This window comes from Danio aesculapii, chromosome 16 (assembly GCF_903798145.1).
Source record: "Danio aesculapii chromosome 16, fDanAes4.1, whole genome shotgun sequence".
Lineage (NCBI taxonomy): Eukaryota > Metazoa > Chordata > Actinopteri > Cypriniformes > Danionidae > Danio > Danio aesculapii.
The window spans coordinates 38047338-38068611 of NC_079450.1; the positions used below are offsets into that span (position 1 = coordinate 38047338).

The 21274-nt window shown below is 36.1% G+C and overlaps 2 protein-coding genes across 2 annotated transcripts; one reads left to right on the forward strand and one right to left on the reverse strand.

Moving 5' to 3' along the window:
* Positions 1-3649: 3649 nt before the first annotated feature.
* On the reverse strand, positions 3650-10796 carry LOC130243083 (uncharacterized). The gene is made up of 2 exons (XM_056475133.1): positions 10649-10796; positions 3650-6515 (listed from the first exon to the last, which is right to left on the reverse strand). The coding sequence occupies exon 2, from the start codon at positions 6500-6502 to the stop codon at positions 4436-4438; it is 2067 nt and encodes a 688-aa protein (XP_056331108.1). The 5' UTR covers positions 6503-6515; positions 10649-10796; the 3' UTR covers positions 3650-4435.
* A 606-nt stretch (positions 10797-11402) lies between these two features.
* Positions 11403-20113, forward strand: si:dkey-85k15.6 (uncharacterized). Its single transcript, XM_056475485.1, has 3 exons — positions 11403-11451; positions 17806-18290; positions 18370-20113. The coding sequence occupies exons 1-3, from the start codon at positions 11441-11443 to the stop codon at positions 18879-18881; spliced, it is 1008 nt and encodes a 335-aa protein (XP_056331460.1). The 5' UTR covers positions 11403-11440; the 3' UTR covers positions 18882-20113.
* The last annotated feature ends 1161 nt before the right edge of the window (positions 20114-21274 follow it).

A 21274-nucleotide genomic window follows, 5' to 3' on the forward strand; every position in this document is an offset into this window, starting at 1 on the left:
CACACATTGGATTTGTATTCAAACATATAGGGTATGTGCAGAAGTATGCTAAAGGAATTTTAATTTGTCAGTAACCTGGGTTAAGCGCTTCCGGTAAACTGTATGCCATGACAAAATCAGGGCGTTTAAGGTCTGTTTTCTGTAAAAATCAGTTATCTCCACTGGCTGAGTGATATCTGATATAAAGTGGGTCTCAGATTTTACAAGAAGCACTGCATTAAATTACATTTTTCCCCATCATGTCTAAAAATATTTATTTTACCCCAGTATATTTAATGGAGCTTCTGCGCTAGCCTGCAGATTCCGACGGGCACATGCAAGTAAATGGCTTTTTGTCTCGTCTTATGCTTGAGCAACTAAATGAATGCCAAAGTCTATTTAACTGATTGTATTTTAATTACACTACAACATCGATGGGGTCAAAGGAACCGTATAAAATGGAAAAAGCCACATTAACCGTTCACTGGAAGTTTACTAAAAACACTAGATCCACACATACCCTATTGCGAGCTTGACATGAAGTGTCATGGAGTGCATGCAGGCATTCTTTAATACGTTTTCTATATTGCTCCATGGTAGCCTACTAACATTATTCATTTTCATTTTACAAACGTCTTACTACAGAGGTGTCAAACTCTATTCCGGAAGAGCCGCAGCCCTGCACAGTTTAAGTTCCAGCCCTGCTTCAACACACTACCGATGTGATCAGGTTTGTTTATTTAGGGTTGAAACTGTGCAGAGTTTGACACCTGTGCCTTACTAAAATGTAAAACTGATCCGATATCATATTTAGCGATCTGTGGTTAGGGGGCAATCTGAGTGACCTTCACCATTTAAGTGTAGTGTCACTACACCAGTTTCACTGTAGAATTGCTGAAGGTGTAAAGACGCTTTAGTGTATAGTATATCCCATTTATTTTGCTGTTAAAAGTGATTCTGTCGGATCTCCAGTAAGCACATAAAACATTACCTTTTTTAAAAGTAAATTTACTTAAGGGGCGACGCAGTGGCGTAGTTGGTTGTGCTGTTGCCTCACAGCAAGAAGGTCGGTGGTTCGAGCCTCGGCTGGGTCAGTTGGCACTTCTGTGTGCAGTTTGTGTATGGATATTTCCCAGTGATGGGTTGCAGCTGGAAGAGCATCTGCTGCATAAAACATATGTTGGATAAATTGGCGGTTCATTCCGCTGTGGCGACCCCAGATGAATAAAGGCACTAAGCCAAAAAGAAAATAAATGAATGAAAATTACTTAAACCAAAAAGATTATTAATTAATACATGTCTGACAGAAGACTATTTTAGAAGTAGCCTATAGCAGATCAGCAAATCTCACGACTAAACAGACATCTGAGTGAGTGATGCAGAATCTGCTGATGTAGAATAATCCACTGTTGTCAATTCTGCTTAGATACATGTAAACTTAATAAATGTAAACAAATGTATAATTTATCTATTTAATTGATCTCCTTCATACCTTGCAAACTTGTTTATATCACCACACCTTCTCTAACACTCAGGTCTTCTTCTTCTATTCACCTCACTGTTCCACGCCTTGTCACCATGGGGAACAGACCCTTCAGCCACTCTGTTCCTCAGCTTTGGAATTCACTTCCTCCTGATCTCCGTAATTTAGACTCTCTTTCACAATTTAAATCCAAACTCAAAACACATCTGTTTAGAACAGCTTTTTCACTTTAACCCGACTGCGTGTCATGTAAGGCGCCTTTAAATAAAATGCATTATTATGATTAATATTCTTATTATTATTATTTGTCCAATTATATAGTTGATTAACTGAGTAACATTTGTTACATCAGCAACTGCTTCAACATGTTTTTTAAGCATGTAAATCACATTTACTCCAGTCTCGATGTTACAGGGAGGCTTTAGTGAGTACAGAACAGGAACTAAAAAAAGCATCTTTTACATTTGTACTTTTCTTCTTATTAAATATTGTATTTTCAAACAGCTGTTGGATCAACTTTCTGATTGTTGATTTCTCGACTTCTCTGGCTTTTGCTGCAGAGCTGTTGTGGTGGAGCTGGACATGAAAGGCAAGGGAACCAAGACATTTGTGGAAGAAAGGTAAAAACCTGAATCCAAAATATATGGTGAGATGATATTACTAGCACTACAGAAATCAGATAACACATTGTGCAGTAAAAATGACTGCTTTTTATGTATGTTTTGTATGATCTGAAATATCTGCAGACTGGTGTGCGCACGGAGAATAAAGAAGTAGAACGTGAGGAACTGTGCCTGATCATTGCCTGAGATTCCACCCGGTACCTGTGTGAAAATGAAACTGGATGATGAAACAGACTGGGTGAAATCCAACACTATATTGGAAAGGCATGAGACACCGTGGTCTTACCTTGTTCAGTCCGAGACTGAAATACTCAGACAAAACCGATGACAACTAATGACCCCAGGCAGTCAGTGATAGGGAACAGTCACTGGTACACATGGAAACTACTGTTTAAGATCAACATGTGACCACTGCACCTAATAGTGCCAGAGATGAACAATCAGAAGCTTGCTTGAGTCTGATTCTAGCCACATTACAATAACTTCGCAAAAGAAGCTGAAAACCAGGTCTGGATGTACTGTCACTGTACCACAGAGATTGTGAATTAGAAAAAGTAAAATTGTTTTTTGTTATAACCTACAATAATTCCCTGTTCAATGTTACTAATGTTAAGTAACTCATAAGAAGGCCTACACAGATACTGTGTGAGCAGAAATCTGCAGATTTACGTTGAGTGTTAGCCAATCCCTGAGTCTGTTTATGTACTTGTGTAAATTTTTCAATTTGATTTCAATAATATTATTGACTAATATGGAAATGTTCATATGATTTATTTACAATACAGTTTGTAAAGTAATATTTTCTGTTTTTTAGTAGATATATTATATGAGGGACTTGCTTTGTTTACCAATGAAGTGGATCTAACTGAATTTGCATTGTAAACATTAAATAAAAGTAAAAAAAAAACGTATTATTTTGAATATACTCCCAAAATCATTCCGCATGAATCCACTGATTTTTTTTTTTAACAAAATTCTGCACAGAAATAGCAAAAAATGCCTGCAGTTTCTGTCTGGCCCTTCTCATAAGGAAGAGTGATGTGGTATAATCAGTTAAATGGTGTTACTGTCAATGTTCCTCTTTTCCAATAGATGGCAATAGAAGGTTATGTTACTATGAGCACCAGTGGTTCTCAATTCCCCTCCCAAGTGGTGCTCACTGCAGAGCCACTTGGGCAGAGCTGAGCTCCAGCAAGGGGAAGCTTGAGCTCCAGCTCCTCCTTCCTTGCACTTCTTTCACAAGTGATGTCACGGGGGGTTGGGGTTAGGGGTGGGGTGGGTGTACGCATTAAAACAGCTTACAGGAAGAGGACAAGAGCTCAAGCTCCCCCTCGCTGGAGCTCAAATGGCTCTGCAGCGAGCAGTGTCCACCCCCCATGTATATTATGCAGCTAAATAAGGCATACTTTTATTTTGGTCTACACTAATTTTAGTATATATCTGTAACCCCATTTGTTGCAAAGGCTGCTTATTATTTGATGACTTTTATAAAGTAATTTTTGGACCACAAAGTTCCAAAGGTTAGCTTAAAAAAGTAAAAGCAGTATGGAGATACAGAACAATCTGAGTAGTAACATTTTTATTAGTGTGGGAAGAATTTTGTAGTCAGTGCAGAGTGCCTTTATTAATTAAAAACGTGTAATGCACAGCCAAGTAAAATGTTTTATACCAAACAAAACATGAAAAAAATGACAAAACATTGAACATATTCCTCATATAAAGATCTTTCTTATCTTTTTAAAAATATTTCTTGTTCAATTGTAATTAGAATAGCACACATACTGCTTTGGAGGGTGGCACGGGGTTTCATACATTCAGTGGATAGCACTGTGGCCTCACAGCAAGAAGGTTTGAGTCGTGAATCGAAGGTTTGCTGGTTCGAGTCCCAGCTGGTTTGAGTCCTGGCTTTCTGTGTGGAGTTTGCATGTTCTCCCTGTGTTCGTGTGGGTTTCCTCCAGGCTGTAATTGGCTGTAAGGTATGAGTAGGTGTTTGAATGCAAGAGTGCACATGTTTAATGCAGCGGATGTCCTTCCAGCCACAACCCATCTCTCGGAAACATCCATACACACTCATTCACACACATACACTAAGGACAATTTAGCCTACCCAATTCACCTATACCGCATGCCTTTGGACTGTGGGGGAAACTGGAGCACCCGGAGGACACCCACGAGAACCAGGGAGAGCATGCAAACTCCACACAGAAACGCCAACTGACCCAGCCGAGGCTCGAACCAGCAACCTTCTTGCTGTGAGGCGACAGTACTACCTACTGCGCCACTGTGTCACCCTATATCCTTATAATATGAGGATAATTATCTTGCATTTAATGAGCTTGTAAAATATATATTATACAAAATCGTTTTCAGTGAATCCAGCTTGAACCGCCTCTTGAATGCTCTTGATTTGCTCTGGAGTAGCAGCAGGCAGAATGGCAAGCAATTCCCGACTGATTGTTTCCTGTCTCTTTTTAGACTTATCGTAAAACTCCTTTATATTCTTCTCCACAAGCCTTGAGATGGCTTTCTGTGCCACATCACAGGCGTTCTGGAGCTGTTGTCGCTCATGCTCAAATTCTGGCTTGTTTTTATCCATGGCCATCAGTTTGCCCAGTGAGCTGACTCGATCCATCAGGTACCTGCTGGAAACATCTGTGTATGTCGTAGAGATCATATGGACCAGACTAGCAATGTTACTGGCTTGGAAGGCCTGAGCGTAGAGCAGATCTTTTGAGAAGAGCTTGCTATTGTAGGAAAGGGTTTGTGTTTTCTCAGATGTGGAGACAAAGTTTTTGAGAGTTTTGCTCAGTCTGGTTTTCACAATGGCAGAAACCATCTGAAAGAAGTGAACCATCTTCTCCCACTGCTCCTTCACTCTACCCATGGCATCCATTCCTTTGGCCAGCATCTCTATGGTGGTTTTGAAGTCGATCTCTTTCAGGTCACAGTTTCTCATCGTGATCAGGATTTCAGTCAGTTCTTTCTGGTTGTTCTCAAGGTTCTCCACACATTTCTCATAGGTCTCTCTGGTCTTGTTCAGCTGAGCTTGGGTCTGCATTATGGTGAATCTTGCATTCTGTGAGGCTTTCTGTGCAGGACTCATGTTCTCTGACTTGATTGCTTCTTTATACATCATTGGTGGCTTTGGAGAAATGGCTGGAGAATTTGTCGCATCTTTGCTTTTGCAGTCAAAAACCCGTGCAAGCTGGATCAGTTCCAAAACCTCCTTTATAATCTTCTTACTTTTGTTTTTCTCACATTCGCCATCACGTGCATAACGTTCCAGCTCATTGCATATTTTCATGCCCATGCAGCACAGCTTCAGAGCCTGAAACTTACTTGAGCAGTCAGAGACTTGATTTAATTCTTCACTGATTCGTACAAACTGTTGTGCCATAAAATTAGTTTTTGCACAATTGTTCTTCTGATCAAAAAGATCTCTCCAGGCAATGTCATCATCCTCATGATTCACATTCATTAGCTGCTGGATAGTCTGGACACAACTTAAAATTGTAGCAGACTTACTGTATGCATTTATTTCAGCAACTACATCTCTCTCCTGATCTCTAATCTGGTTCACGGTACTAGCAATCTTTGTTGTTGCAGAACACACATTGCTGACTGGGTGGGTAATAAGAGATGCCATTCCATTAATCAGGCCTGTAACGCTCTGTGCTAATCCACCAACAAAGTCCATGCCAATCATTTCCCATCCACCAGGAAGAGAATCCAGAGCTTTCTTGTAGCTCTCTTGAGCCTCATCCAGTTGCTTCTCCACAGCTTTCGCTGCCTTCTCAGTCCTTTTCTTTGTTTCTTCTGATGACTGCTTCCTCAGTTTGCTCTCCTCAGTCTTCTTCTTGATTGCCTCCATTTCTTCCCCATAAAAGCAATTTGCATTCATACAGGCTTCCAGCAGCTCTTGGATGATATTGATGACATTACCAAAACTCTTTTCAGTAGCAGCAGACAGCGTCAGACATTCATCTGCGATCTCTCTGATATTGTCCATCTGATTGGGAAGAAGCGCTCTGACAACCTCATCATCATCTTGGAACAGAATCTTCACAGCATTCTTCATGTAATCTGGAACTTGGGCCGTATAAAGACGGATCTGATCCATGCTCGTATGGGCTTCATTAAACGCCCACCAACCAGTGTTGCACACTTGCATGAGGCAAGCACGGAAAGAATCGGGGTATTTGATGAATTTATAACCCTCTTTAGGAGGATTTTTATTGATAGAGAAATCTGTTAAGGATGAGATGAAAACCAGCTCTCCCAGAATGGCTATAGATAGAGGCGCTGGAGTCAGATACTTTCCCCAGTTGACATAGGGCTGCATTAATATTTCGATTTGCTCCCTCATGTCCTTAGCAGTGGTGAGGCTCTGAGTAGATTTTGATATTGCAGAACTCATGGCTTTCTTGTTGCTGCTCAAAACAAATGAGAACAATTAAAAAATACTCACAAAAATGACTAAACACAAAATTATTGGACAGAATATTTATGAAATATGGTACAATTGGACTCCACAGTTGTCAGACTTTAAAGTGTTTAACTTTAAATGTCAGTGTTGATATGTAGCAGATGTGTGACTCCATGCCCATGTCCATTAGAGTCACTGTCTTTAATTTTGACTACTGCCAGCAATACAAGCAGCTCTCCATTTGCAAACTCTAAACTAAAACCTGTTAATTCAGAGGCAAACAAATAATTATGAATAGCCAGCAAATCTTTAGCCATCTACTAGGGACAGCTAGGCTATTAGAGGAGAGTTGACACTCTCAAGTTCAAGCAACTAAAAATAAAACGGACAGATGGCTTTTAAATACCAGAGACAGTTCACTAGGTAAACCATCTGACAAAAAAGAAGAGTGCCCAACTGAACTCTTATGACTATAAACCCTTCACAGGTCAAAAGGCATTTCTACACACTGCAAAAACCAAAGGCCTGTGTCCATCAAAACAACACCAGTATGATGCGCAGTGCATAACAAACAAATTTATATGTCATGCATCACAGTTAGCAACAAACCATGTCCACAGTATATGTTTTACAGTGCTTGCAAACCTGGGAAACTGCTGCATCACTTACAAAACCAACATCCAAGATAAACTGGTTGACTTTTTTCACCAAGATTAATAAATCAAGAACAAACTATGAGCAGACCAACTGCTCTCCCAGTCAAAGCATTGTTTCATATGAACTGTTTCATGTGAAACCTGTGACACTGAGTGTGTATGTGAAGTTTCAGCTCATTATAACCCAAAAATATTTTCATAACTCTTTAAAACTGTCCCTTTTAAGGCTTTGATCCAAATTGTGCCGTTTTGGTGACTGTCGCATTCAAACGAGATTGTGCTCCCAGCCCTCTTTTTGAAAGAGGGAGGAGCGAAAGCAAAGTGGCTGCTTTTCACTCAGGGCAATCTCTGCTAATAAAGGAGAGATCGCGACTATTGGGCAGGACTTTCCCCCCTCTGATGAGATATACAAAGGGAGACTGTCAATCTGGTTTTATCAAGTGTGATTATAAAAAATTTAATTTATGAATTTTTACCCTTAGTGGATGGCTATATTCACACACTGTTACCACACAACTGTGTTTAAACTGGGGCTGTGCGATTTGGGGAAAATATCTAATTGCAATTTTTTATTTATTTTTTGGACAGATATTGTCATTGTGATTTGATTTACAATTTAATTTAGTAGTCAAGCTTCATGTCAATTATCTGTAAACCGTGGCATCAATTCTGTGACAGCTCTTAAAAATGACCTGTTTTTGTTCAGTGTCTGTGACTCTGAAACCAAAATATTCCCATAATACAAATGCCGTTTTTCTTTGATATTAATTTGTCTATTAATCCTTCTGAAGCAGCAGATGCCATAATCCCACTTGTCAGCGCTTTCCCGTTTGTTTTTTGTTTTTTTTTATCATTGTGGGCATTGTTCAGTTGCTCAATTCTGATTGGGCCGAATGAAAGTGTGCTTACTAAATTGGCTGGTAAGACTGTCAGACACGCATTCGCTCTGGGTGGGGAAAATGAAATAATACACATATTTTATATTGCAGCCTCTTGAGATTAACTAATCGCAATGTTTCAAATTGGGATTGCGATTTGATTAATCGCACAGCCCTAGTTTAGTCCCCTTGCAAAAGTGGTATAAGTGCATAATATGTCTGTCAAATAGGGTGCTTATTATATACAAACAAACAAACCAACTGGCCCTGTTTCAGAAAGGAGGTTAAGTGAAAACTCAGAATATGTTAGCCCTGAAATCAGAGAAACTCTGGGTTTTCCATTTCAAAATGGCAGGTTTGTCAAACTCAAGAAGGCATGGTAAGTCAAGCCTGTTCCTGAAAGAGAGGTAACTTTAACTCAGAGTCAGTTCTTGTGGTAACTTACTTTGTGAACCTAACCTGGTCAGGAGCAGAGTTTATTCTCTAAACTCTGAGTTTCTGTCTCCTCACCTTTTTTAAAGATGAAGCGGTATTTCTCGCCTTAGCCTTACATTTCCACCCACCTATTTTTCCTCATAAAAAAATCGGTTCATAGAAACGCCAAGATGCACATAACTTTTGAAAATAGGCATAAAAACATATGCGCATAACGGAGTAGGAGAAACACTTTTACTGAACACATTCCAGTATGTGTATTAAAAATGGTTTGTTATAAGAGATCATATGATGATGAAAATGTGTGTGAATGGACAGACCAGCAGGCTGAGCACATTGTAAAACATCTGAAATGTTGTTTTGGTCATTGTAAAATGCCTTGGAGCATGTCAAGAGCGTCTGTTCTCTGTGTCTCATGGTTTCAAACGCCACCATGCATTCATTGTGTGTCTGCATTGTATTCTGAGGTGAAAGTAATTTATTAAATAAAGAAAAGATTCACGCAGCTTCTTCTACCGCAGTAAATTCTGTTTTTACTGTTGATATTTGATGCCAGACAATAAGGATGTGTCAATTTTGTTCGTTTTGACTCGTTGGATGGAAACAATACCTTCGACAGGGACATGTACTGTAACCAGATTAATGAGATTATTACTCATTCTAAAACAGTTTTTTAGTACTGCTTACATTCTAAATGTCATATCAACTTCTCGATCAATAATAAAGGCAGAAACACAAGTGCACTTTTAAATCTATTAAAACTCAATTTTAGAAAGTTTATCTTAAACTGATCAATGTGTTTTCCCAGTGATGGGTTGCAGCTGGAAGGGCATCCACTGTGTAAAACATATGCTGGATAAGTAGGTGGCTCATTCCGCTGTGGCAACCCCAGATTAATAAAGAGACTAAGCCGAAAAGAACATTTATGTATTTAGTTTTTTTTTTAGTAAAATAATAAAGAACAGGTTGTAAAATAAAAGCTATCACTTAAGAAAAAAAGGGGTGAATATGTTACAATTTTGTCCTATATTGCAAACGGGTATTTTTGTAATATTATTTTAATGTATTATCTTAATTAAACACATTCATTTAATGCAAACAATTTTCCTGTTCTCCAGTGGTGTTTTATGAACACAGTATTTTAGTGAGGAAAGAAACACTTTATTATTACCATTTATCATAGCATTTGGCATAAAACTTTACAGAATTTGCCATTCACTTTGCCTTGTATCAGTTAAACCAATACAATAGTTTTTAATTAGAATAATCAAGCTAATGAATATTGAATTCCCTATATTGTTGTTCAGTGTGTGCGTGCAACACCACTGAGTTTGGTGTATACTAGTTTTGACCAGTTTTAATGTGGGCAGCATCAGCACTGTTATGTTCTGCAGTTTTACCTAAAACCGAGGACGACAAGACGTTTCATTCGCACTTGGAGAGCTGCTTGCATTATAACACAATTACAATAAGGCAAAATTCAATGAACAACTTTAATCTACATTTTTAAAACAGAGCACAAATAATAATCAAATTAATAAAATAATAATATAAATAAATACACTTAAACCATAGAATAGAAACACAAACATAACTAAAAGAAGAAAAAAAAAACATTTACACACCGGGACTTGTATTAGTTTACACGAGAGTCTTCTTCCACATTTTGATTTAGCAACTTTAAAGATTTACAGTATGACCAAAATTCCTTTTGGAAAACTAAAAACAGTGATTTAGTTTTAAGGCACTTGCATTTATGATTATAAAATTTCTCCAAAATTACAATATTGTTCAATACAAACTGAGTATCAACATCTTTCCCTAATAAACTAAAGAAAATGTAATTTTTCGAAAATTGGGATGACAAATTGAGAGAAACCTTTAACCACTTAAATGAATCAGTCCAAAAGGTTCTGCTAAACATTCAAAAAATAAATATGCAGTCGTTTCATTCAACCTCACAGAATGTACAATTGTTGTGATCAAAATTAAATCTATGGTGAATAGTGTATATGCAAAAGCATTTAAATAGCTACAGTAGTTTTGATTTCTCTTTTAAAATATTAAACTCTCAGAACTAAAAAGATTCGAATTATTTTATCTGATTACACGATTACAAAAAGTAAAAACAAATAAATTAAAAAATAAAAAGTGCAATAGTGTCTTACCCTGCCGAAGTGTTTAATGCTCTGGTGTGATGAAATAGAGGATGTGCAGATGCTTTAATAGTCAACAGAAAGTTTGATATATTTATAAACACAAACACTCGAAACTAATATACGCAAACGGACGTGTTTTACGTTCGCATTCCCAGTATGGTCCCCTAGCAGTCTATTTTAATCTCAGGACCATGTTCGTTTTATTTGATCGTAAGTCACGTGTTTTTATATAACTTGGATATTGCTGAATTTAATTACTCATCTACAAGTCATTTGAATTATGCTTGATTGACATCATTTTTAGCACATCTATAGAGGATTGGGCATTTCTCATCATAGCCTAATGTCGGGTTTAAATGGGTAGCAGGAAAAATAGAAAAATAGTTTAATAAAATTTACTGAAATAGCCCACTGACTGAAATCAAATGATAATTTCAACTTCTAAAAGTTGTAGTAGCGAGTGATAGTATTTTTATGTAAAAAATGATGTACACATTTTGTAATTGCATCTTTTTAAGGGATTTTATTGTAATTTACCTGTCGAATGACTATAAATTACGATAAAACTACGACGTGTTTTAATAATGATTCGAATAGTAAACATATAAATGTCAAATATCAAATATCTGTTTGTGTTCAGCACTGCACGAACCTTTTTTTACACTATGGGCTCGTATCAAAACATGTGAGTCTTAGAGGGGCTGTCTGTTTCGTTTCATCATGCTGGATATACAAGCCTCCATCCCACAGATTTCATTCTCACATATGACAGCAAAAGAAAAATACTGAAAAACAAAGAACATGGCTGTAAGGTAAGCTTTGTGAACGAACTTGCATATGGCCATATTCAAACATAACATGTTTCATGTTTTATAAAGTAGCCTACTAACCTCTGTTGTTATAAAAAATAACAGGACCCAGGGGCAAAGTAGGGAAGAGTGAGGACGGATACAAGGGGTATTTGGACTAAACCAACAAATTCATAGACGTACAATTAAAGGGGCAGTTCACCCAAAAATGAAAAATCTGTCATCAGTTACTTTTCCTTTCCAAACCTTTTTGACTTTCTTTTTTGTGTTGAAAAGAAAGAAAATATTTTGAAGGAAGATGCTGTAGTCATGCTATTTTACTCTATCTGTTTTCCTACTATGGAATTCAATGGTTGCAGGTTTTCAGCTTTCATCAAAATATATTATTTTGTGTACAACAGAAGAAACTTAAAGCCTAAAGGATGAGTAAACATTGAGTACATTTTCTACTATCCGTTTAAATAAGGAATGTTTTAATGGATAGTGTGTTTAATGTACTTGTCACTTGGAAGGATTCGTGTTTGCCTGTAAATGTGAATTTTGTCCGGTTAATCTGGGAAGGAAAAATATCGTTTTTGGTCATTGTGTTGTTGCTTTTTTTGTTTTCTTAGCAAAAGTAAGCAAGTCCCTCGGTAATGCTTTACAATAACAGAACATGAATAATGATGTATCAATATGTAAACTAAACATTATTTTATTATGAATCAATGATCAGTTAAGGCGTTCACTGATCAACTAACCTTAACCTAACCTTAACTACAACATGAGTCACATGAATTCATGTGTGAATAACGGCTACCTTAATAACTTGTTAGTGCATGTTGTTAATTACTGTATTAATTAACATTTACAGTTTTTCATGATTGCCGTCACACTTAAATGAAACTTTTCCCATAATTAGCAAAACCGAGTTCAGATTTTAAAAAGGAGGCGTGGCACCCAACCCCGCCCCTAAAACCTACCATTATTGGGTGATGAGCAAATCCTACCAATCAGATCGTAAGAATTCATACGAATTAGCCACTAAATCAAAAAGTTACGAATTGCCTTGAGCAGGGATGGGCAAAAATACATTGAAATGCATTTTAAAATAAAATACCAAATACATAAATTTAATGTGTATCAAAATAAACTACAAAATACAGCAGCCACCAATGTATCAAAATAAAATACTGCATTTTGAAAATTCTACAAAATAGTTTTATAGGGGAGCCTGACATTTTTTCACAAACCTTCCATCAATAGCCGTATTCGATCCATCCCTTCACCATAAACTGACTTAGTGACGTAAACTATATTTGACAGCAACAGCATTTCTCTGAGTAAGTTTACGTCAGCTTCTCTGCCAACTCATTCACCCCTACATTTGTAACCAGGGGATTGTGACACTGACAACAGAGTTAGGATCCAAATGCAGGTTTATTGAGGCAGTCAGGCAAGCAAGCAATGGTCAACACGGGCAAACAGATGCATTAAGGCAATCCAGAATCGTAGTCACAATAACAGGCAGATGGTCACAAGGCTGGCAGCAGGCAGGAATGAACAGAATAACAAGGCGAGGGTAAATACAAAGGAAAACGCGTTGTAATGTCACATGATGTAAACAAAACTCGGCAACTGGAGTGAGTGTGTGTGCTGCTTAAATAGTGTGTGTAATCAGTCCTTGACAATCCTCCGGTGGTGCATGTGTAATCAGTCAGAATGAGGAACCATGTGTGTGTGCGCGGAGTGCATGTATGGGGTTGTAGTCCATGAAATGGCTGTTTTGTAGTACATTAGTGATATTGCATGTTTTCCAGCGATCTAAGGAGATGGTGATCATGACAACATTAGTCTAAAGTTTTGTTTCTCTTTCATTTCAGTAAATTACTAAAGAAAGTCCTGTCTTTAAGATGCTCTCTTTAATCACTGTAAAAACCATGTAATGCAGATAATGAGTTACTAAATGAATGTGGACCATACTATATCTCGTCATTGTGTTTCCATCCATTGCGTGGCCAGTAAAATTAACACCATCTTTTAACAGTCTTATATTTTAAAAGGGTGATATATGAAGTGGTTATTTAATTTTTTTGTTCACATAATTTTTTTAAATAAATAGTTTTTTGCAATAAAATCTTTGAAAGAATCAAGTAAAAACATGATTTCTGAAAACAGCTAAAATCTACAGTTTTAGTACTGTAATTTCCATACAGCATGTTTTTGCAAGTGTTCTCTTCAATGCACAATATAACATATGATATCTCAAAAAATTGAGTTATCAGTTTTTGCAAAGTCTGGAGTTTTTGACCAGTCTGTATAGACTGGCGTATATTAATGTATATTTACTGGATTGTGGCACTTTGACATCTTTAGACAAGCATCTTTCCTCATCATTAACTATACCTGCAGATCAAATACTGGCATTTGAGACAGCCAATGAAGTAAATATATCACCACTGTATGATGTATTTTTATGTTCTTTGTCTTATTTTCTTGGCATCTACATCAGCAATCCATCCAAAACAACTTTATTTTTGCAATTTACTTATTCCCCCAGGAGTTTTTCAGTTCTTCTTTAACTGGAGGTGTCTTAGTTTAAACCCTTTGTGAACACCAGTACAGCATCTTTCAGGTGTTTATATTTTTATTTTTAAACTTCCTCTGAATTTCCGCCTGCAGCACTGAGACTGAGAATGATCATGTTCTGAAGCTCCACATCCTGTTCTTAAGGACTGATATTTTATTCCATCTCATTTCTTAAGCAAAGATGCTGATGCCGAATTGTACATTTTACAGCCATTACATATACTGGTATTGTTCATTCATTCATTTTCTTTTCGGCTTAGTCCCTTTACTAGTCCGGGGTCGCCACAGCGGAATGAACCGCCAACTTATCCAGCATGTTTTTACACAGCGCATGCCCTTCCAGCTGCAACTCATCTCTGGGAAACATCCACACACACTCATTCACACTCATACACTACGGACAATTTAGCTTACCCAATTCACCTGTACTGCATGTCTTTGGACTGTGGGGGAAACCGGAGCACCTGGAAGAAAACACTCGTGAACACAGGGAGAACATTCAAACTCCACACAGAAACGCCAACTAACCCAGCCGAGGCTCGAACCAGCTGTGAGGTGACAGCACTACCTACTGCGCCACTGTGTCGCCTACTGGCATTGTGCAGTATGCTATTTTCAATGATTGTTGTCTTGCTCTCAAATATACCCATGCCGTTTGTCTCTTATTTTCTTTATGTGTTGCATAATCTCCATCCATACTCCAAGCATTGACCACCTTCTTAAGCAATTTTCTGTTCTGATCTCAAGCATAGGCAAATAACTGAGAAAGCCCCAATCTGAGGTTGCATTTTAATGATGTCATCATTTAGACTTCTTACACAGTATTTTACAGTATTTTAAAATTCAAAAATACAAGACACTAAAGTATTTTGATACAAAATATTAAGCTATTTTCATAAACCCCAGCAAATACGAAGTCCAAAATACTATTTTGTATTTAAAATACGTATTTGAAATACATGCATCATCAATACTGCCCATCCCTGGCCGTAAGATTGCTTTGGTTTTTTTACACATGAACTCATGTCACTCATGTTGTAAAGTTAGTTCATGATTAGGGCATGCATTAACTCATCATTAATTTATTTTGTTTAAACAGCACTTCTCTCTTTTCCTTGATTTAGAATTGTCCTCCAAATTGAGAACTCATCTATGAGTTATTAATTCTCTGTGTAAACATGGTTTCTCCTTTTTAAAAGTTCAGTAAGTTATTTTTGAAAATAATACTGCAATGTCCTACAAGTCGGGGTTCGGGTGGATTGGAAGACCCACCCCTCAATGACAAAGGTCCAGAATTGGTCCCATCCATGTGCTCATTTGTCCCATTTTGACTGCTATGGCATCATAAATTGTGAAAATAACCCATTAAAAAGGCTTTAAGACCAAGCGGAATCTTGGTGGGACTTCAGTTAATCAGTTTTGGCCAATGCGAGTGATTATTTGGATGTCCAACATCCAGCTGTGCAAGAAAACATCCGACATAAGCAAAGTCATCTTTCACTACTGTATTGTTTTTAAAAAGAGAAAACTTTTGACAAGTAACTTTTGTTCTATAAATCTTAGACCTTAATCTTGAAAGAAAACATGACTAATAAAAAAGTGTGAAGCACATCTACAAGACAGGCTTGAAAAAGTGTGAAGCTCTAAATTATTATTATTATTATTATTATTATTATTATTATTATTATTATTATTATTATTATTACTATTATTATTTTTATTATTATTATTATTATTATTATTATTATTATTATTATTACTATTATTATTATTATTATTATTATTATTATTATTATTATTTTATTATTACTATTATTATTTTATTATTATTATTATTATTATTACTATTATTATTTTGATTATTATTATTATTATTACTATTATTATTATTACTATTATTATTTATTATTATTACTATTATTTATTATTATTTATTATTATTATTATTATTATTATTATTATTATTATTATCACTATTATTATTTTTTATTATTATTAATATTATTATTATTATTATTACTACTATTATTATTTTTATTATTTTTATTATTACTACTATTATTTTTATTATTATTATTATTATTACTATTATTATTTTTATTATTATTATTATTACTATTATTATTTTTATTAATATTATTATTGTTATTATTATTATTACTATTATTATTTTTATTATTATTATTATTATTTATTTTTTATTATTATTGTTATTATTATTATTACTATTATTATTTTTATTATTATTATTACTATTATTATTTTTATTATTATTATTATTATTACTATTATTATTTTTATTATTATTATTACTATTATTATTATTATTATTTTGATTATTATTATTATTACTATTTTGATTATTATTATTATTATTATTATTATTATTATTATTATTATTATTATTATTATTATTATTATTATTATTATGTTTAGTTTTTTATTATTCAAATGGCCAAATGACTTTCCTCCGACTAAGGAAAGTTGAATGTGGTGGCCAGTTTGTTATTTGCCTAATAAATTACACTAGCCTTTAGTTTTTAACAAATTTTTTTCTAATGATATGTGATGTAATAAATTTGTGCTTTAAAAATAAATATTGATCATATTTCTTTATCCAAAATATTTAAGAAATATTTTTGGTACATCAAAAAGTGTGGTAATGATGACCATCCAACAAGCTAATTCAGCTAAAAATGCTTAAAATGTCACCTAAATTCAGTATTTAAATCTCATAATCAAATGGAAAAGGAGGCGAATAACTGCAAAAAGTTGCACTTTTTGAGAAAAAATAACCACCCCTTTTACCAGGCTGGCTACAAGCCTGTGTTGGAGGGAACCAGAGTCAACAAACACACGCTGACGCAGGGCAAACATGCAAACTCCACAGAAAGAAGAGAAGAGATCATCTCAACAACCAGGGTTTTAATGTCACTGCACAAGTGCGCCATCTGGCTGTAGACAGTTCAGTTAAAAAAAACACACAACCAAAAACGTGAGCAAAGTGCACATTCCAGATAATTGTAAATGTATGGAAGAGGTTTTAGATACAATATTTATTATTGATTTTTATTTTTAATTTGTGTGTGAGATGTCATGGTGGCGCAGTGGGTAGCACGATCACCTCACAGCAAGAAGGTCGCTGGATCAAGCCTCAGCTGGGTCAGTTGGCATTTCTGTGTGAAGTTGCATGTTCTTCTGGTGTTTGCGTGGTTCAAAGACATGCGCTATAGGTGAATTGGGTAAGCTAAATTGACCGTAGTGTATGAGAGTGAATGAGTGTTTATGGATGTTACCCAGGGTTGCCACTGGAAGGGCATCCGCTGCATAAAACATATGCTGGATAAGTTGGCGGTTCATTCCGTTGTGGCGACCCTAGGTTAATAAAGGGACTAAGCTGAAAATAAAATGAATGAATGAATTTGTGTGCGTGTGTGATTTATTCTACTAGTAAAAACAATTACAAACAGAATCAGAGCAGAACCATTCTGGTGTTTCTTAGCAAGTTGTCAAGGTTGTGGTTATCTGATGTAGCTGTTGTGGATTTTATTCAGCCTTTCTCCAATGATAAACGAGCTACATACACACACACACACATACACACGCACACACGTTTAACATTTTGATTTGTTTTTGAACATCTACTCACTGCAGTGTAACATAATACCCACCATACAAGTAAATATATGCTGTTGTATAGAGATCGATTATAGCTACTCTACAAAACAAAATGATTGAACATCCTTTACGTTTGCTATAATTTCATTTGTGTTTTATTTTCTCTGACAGGGTTAGGGATCTGCAGTCTATGGAGACGGTTGTTGAGCCTCTAAATGATGGAATTATCTGTATTTGTTACATCTGCAAGCATCTTTTGGATGCACAAGTAGATCCGAACACTGGCATGTGCTCCAATTATAGACAAATCAGAAGACATATCGAGCACGCTGAGCAGTACATTGCAAGATCAGAGAAAACTATTAAAGTAAAACTGCAAAATCTAGATGAATGTATGGAGCAACTTATTAAAGAAAAAGGAAATGCTGAGCAGCAGAGGCGGCAGAAACACCAAACCAAGAATGAATTACATATCGAGAAGGATTCTGCTGAGGAATCATTGGAGAATTCTAGAGAAGCTTTGGAGCAGGCCAAAAAAAATGTGGCATCAGATAAAAAAGAAATAGAAAGAGAGAAGCTCAGCATGATTAAAGGTGGAGTTGTAGCAGTTATAGCACCATATGTTAGTGTGATACCAATTGTTGGATGGTTTGCTGGTGAGAAATCCTCTACTTTTGAATACTAGCAATTATAAACCAATTATTGTGGCTGATGTGATTGCTTGAATTCCTTTAGGTCCAGATATGATGACTGATGGCATATTTACAATGGCATATGCTTATAAGGCTATGAAGGAAGCTGAAGATGATCTTGAAGAAAATGAGTCCAGAGTGGGGAAGTACAGGAGAAAAGTGTCTGATTATCAGTCCAAGATCTCTAAAATAGAGAGTGAGATTGAAGAAACTGATGAGTTGCTGGATAAAATTCAGTGCGAGATTGAAGAGGTGAAGCAGCATCTGGACTACACCGCTGATATTCAGGAGATGGTGAGAAAAGCTGTGAATCTTCTGAGTGTTGTCAGTGGAAGAGTCACTGCTCTGGAAAGGCAAACCCGACGCTTCATTCTCTGGGAGCCTGTGATAAAGGTGATGGAAGAAGTGATGGAGGCAGTCACAAATGTTGCCGATAATCGTCTCCTTTATAATCACGGTGTGGGAGGCCTCATGCGTATTTTGTTGGAGAATGTTGGAGAATTGCTGGCTTTGTGCTCCTCACCCCCACATTTTGAAGATGAGGACTTTTACTGATCAAACTTAACGGTCACTCTTTATTTTGATGGTCCGTTTGTTGAATTTAAGTTACATTGCAACTAATTCTCATTAGATTATAAGTAGACTGTTAGGTTGGGGTTAGGGTTAGTGTAAGTTGACATGTACTAGCAAAGTTTCTTATAGTCAGTTAAATGTCTGTTGAAGGAGCAGTATAAACAGATATTAAGTAGACAGTCTACTTATACTCAAATGGACCATCAAATTAAAGTGTTACCAAGTTAACTAAATATTACTGATATAGGAATACAACCCAGGCCCATTTAATACACTATTAAACACAAAACCTTATCTTCAAGCAGCATTAACAAAACTTCTCTTGCAAAATGAAACTTTTGCTTCAAAACCAATAACTGCTCTCAAATAATAAACAAAGCGATCAAAATGATATATACTCTCAAACAGTCAGTAAACGATACAACAGAAAAAACATTGTTCAAAACATATAGTTCTCAGGGAGAGGTACATTTTAGTCTTACAGTTTTTTCTAGCTGCTTACACACTTTTTCAAAACAGGGTCACCTTTTTTCAAATGTCTACACACAATTCTCAAAACTGCACACACAAAAGGCAGAATGCCTCACATTTCCTTTAAAATGTAACTCTGCATTCAAAATGCCATAAACACCCGTCAGAATGAAGCATTTTCATCAAATGGCAAACACGTCTTTTATAATTTAACACTTTTCTAAATCTAAAGCTCTTTGCTCTTTCATAAGTTTATATCTACATTTCAATACAATGTTCTACAGAGACAGAAATCTGCAGAGAGGAGTAACAGGTACACTGTAAACACCAACGGCATGAAGAAACAGAAAATATTTACCGTTTTTTCCAACTGCATACACACGTTTTTAAAATAGTGTCTCCTTCTTTCAAAACTCTATACACAATTCTCAAAACTGCACACACAAAATGCCTCACATCTCCTTCAAAATGCGACACTGCATTCAAAATGCCATAAACACCCGTCAGAATGAAGCATTTGCGTCAAATGGCAAACGCGGCTTTCATAATAGTAAATGTTTGGGTACACCATGTAAACACTGTTGCTCTAAATCTAAAACTCTTTGCTCTTTCATAGACTTATATCTACAATTCAACACAATGTTCTATGGTGAAAATAACAGGTAACAGAAAGTACCAGGTACACTGTAAACACTAATCACATGTAGAAACTGAAAATATTTATTTGGCCAAAAAAAAAAAAAAGTAAATATATATATATATATATATATATATATATATATATATATATATATATATATATATATGTAAAGCAAAAGTACATTTCAAGAGTTCATACTTAGATATTGCTTGATGCTATTAGCAGATTTGGCATGCTATCCCGGTAGAGAACACTGAGCTCGGTGATATTTGAGCCCAGGGCTCCCGCCTCGTCAATTAGCATATAAGGGGGTCTGAGATCAGGTAGGTCTCGAAAGCTCTCCCTGGTAAAGGGAGGAAAAGGAGGAGATGGGGTGGAAGGGGGGATTCTTCCAAAATGAAGATAAGGCAGTAGGGTGAAATTGCTCTATTCATTGTAAGCTTGACTCAATCTGCCACCGCGACCAATCATATCACATGCTTCTCTCGAAATTTGTTTGTAAAGCTTTACTCTGTAGATTACAGCAAAGGACACAATTGTGTGTGTGTGATGGGGAGTGGGGGTGGAAGCATCCATTGCCCGGGGAAGCATCATGTGGGCCTGTGGTTTGCCATCATACACTCTCCAGAGCCAGGCTGAGAAGAAGAATTCCTCTATTTTTTTCTAGAGGAATTTTGGAAGTAGAAAAGGTGAATATGAGTTTGGTACAAAACTTTAAATTGTGAATAAGGTGGCAAACCAGTTTTTTTTTTTTTTGGACCAGAACAGCCCAGTGTCCCGACACTCTTGACCTGACAAGCTGCATGTAAGCTGACAACGTGCTTACAGTTGTGCAGATCTAGCCTTGTGTTTTGCTCCTTGAGTGTAAGGTTTTGCTAATTGTGGGAAAAGTTTAATTTTAGTGTGTTAGCAATCGGAAAAAACTGTAATCCATTTGAGTACATGAAGCAATTTGAGTACAGTAAAACCCAATAAATGAAGAGTACTCAAACCAACTGAGTACTGTAAAACCCAATAATTTAAGGCAACTCAAACCGTTTGAGGAACCCGATTGCAACAATTTGAGTAACAGTTTTTCTTAGTTGTTTACACACAATTACATGTACTTCAGACACAATGACTACAACATGTAACCAATGCTCCAACCCCCTGAACAAATTCTGCTAAACTATAAGCACAATTCCTGCTTTACACTCAAATTGCTGGTATAAAACACACTTTTTTCAGGACACTACACACAATTCTCTGCATTTGGCACAATTTT

Bases quoted from the DNA above. Each gene is read 5' to 3' on its own strand.
- LOC130243083 (XM_056475133.1), bottom strand. From the start codon at position 6,502: ATGAGTTCTGCAATATCAAAATCTACTCAGAGCCTCACCACTGCTAAG.
- si:dkey-85k15.6 (XM_056475485.1), top strand. The intron at 18,291-18,369 runs GTGAGAAATCCT...GAATTCCTTTAG, and splicing joins AATTGTTGGATGGTTTGCTG to GTCCAGATATGATGACTGAT.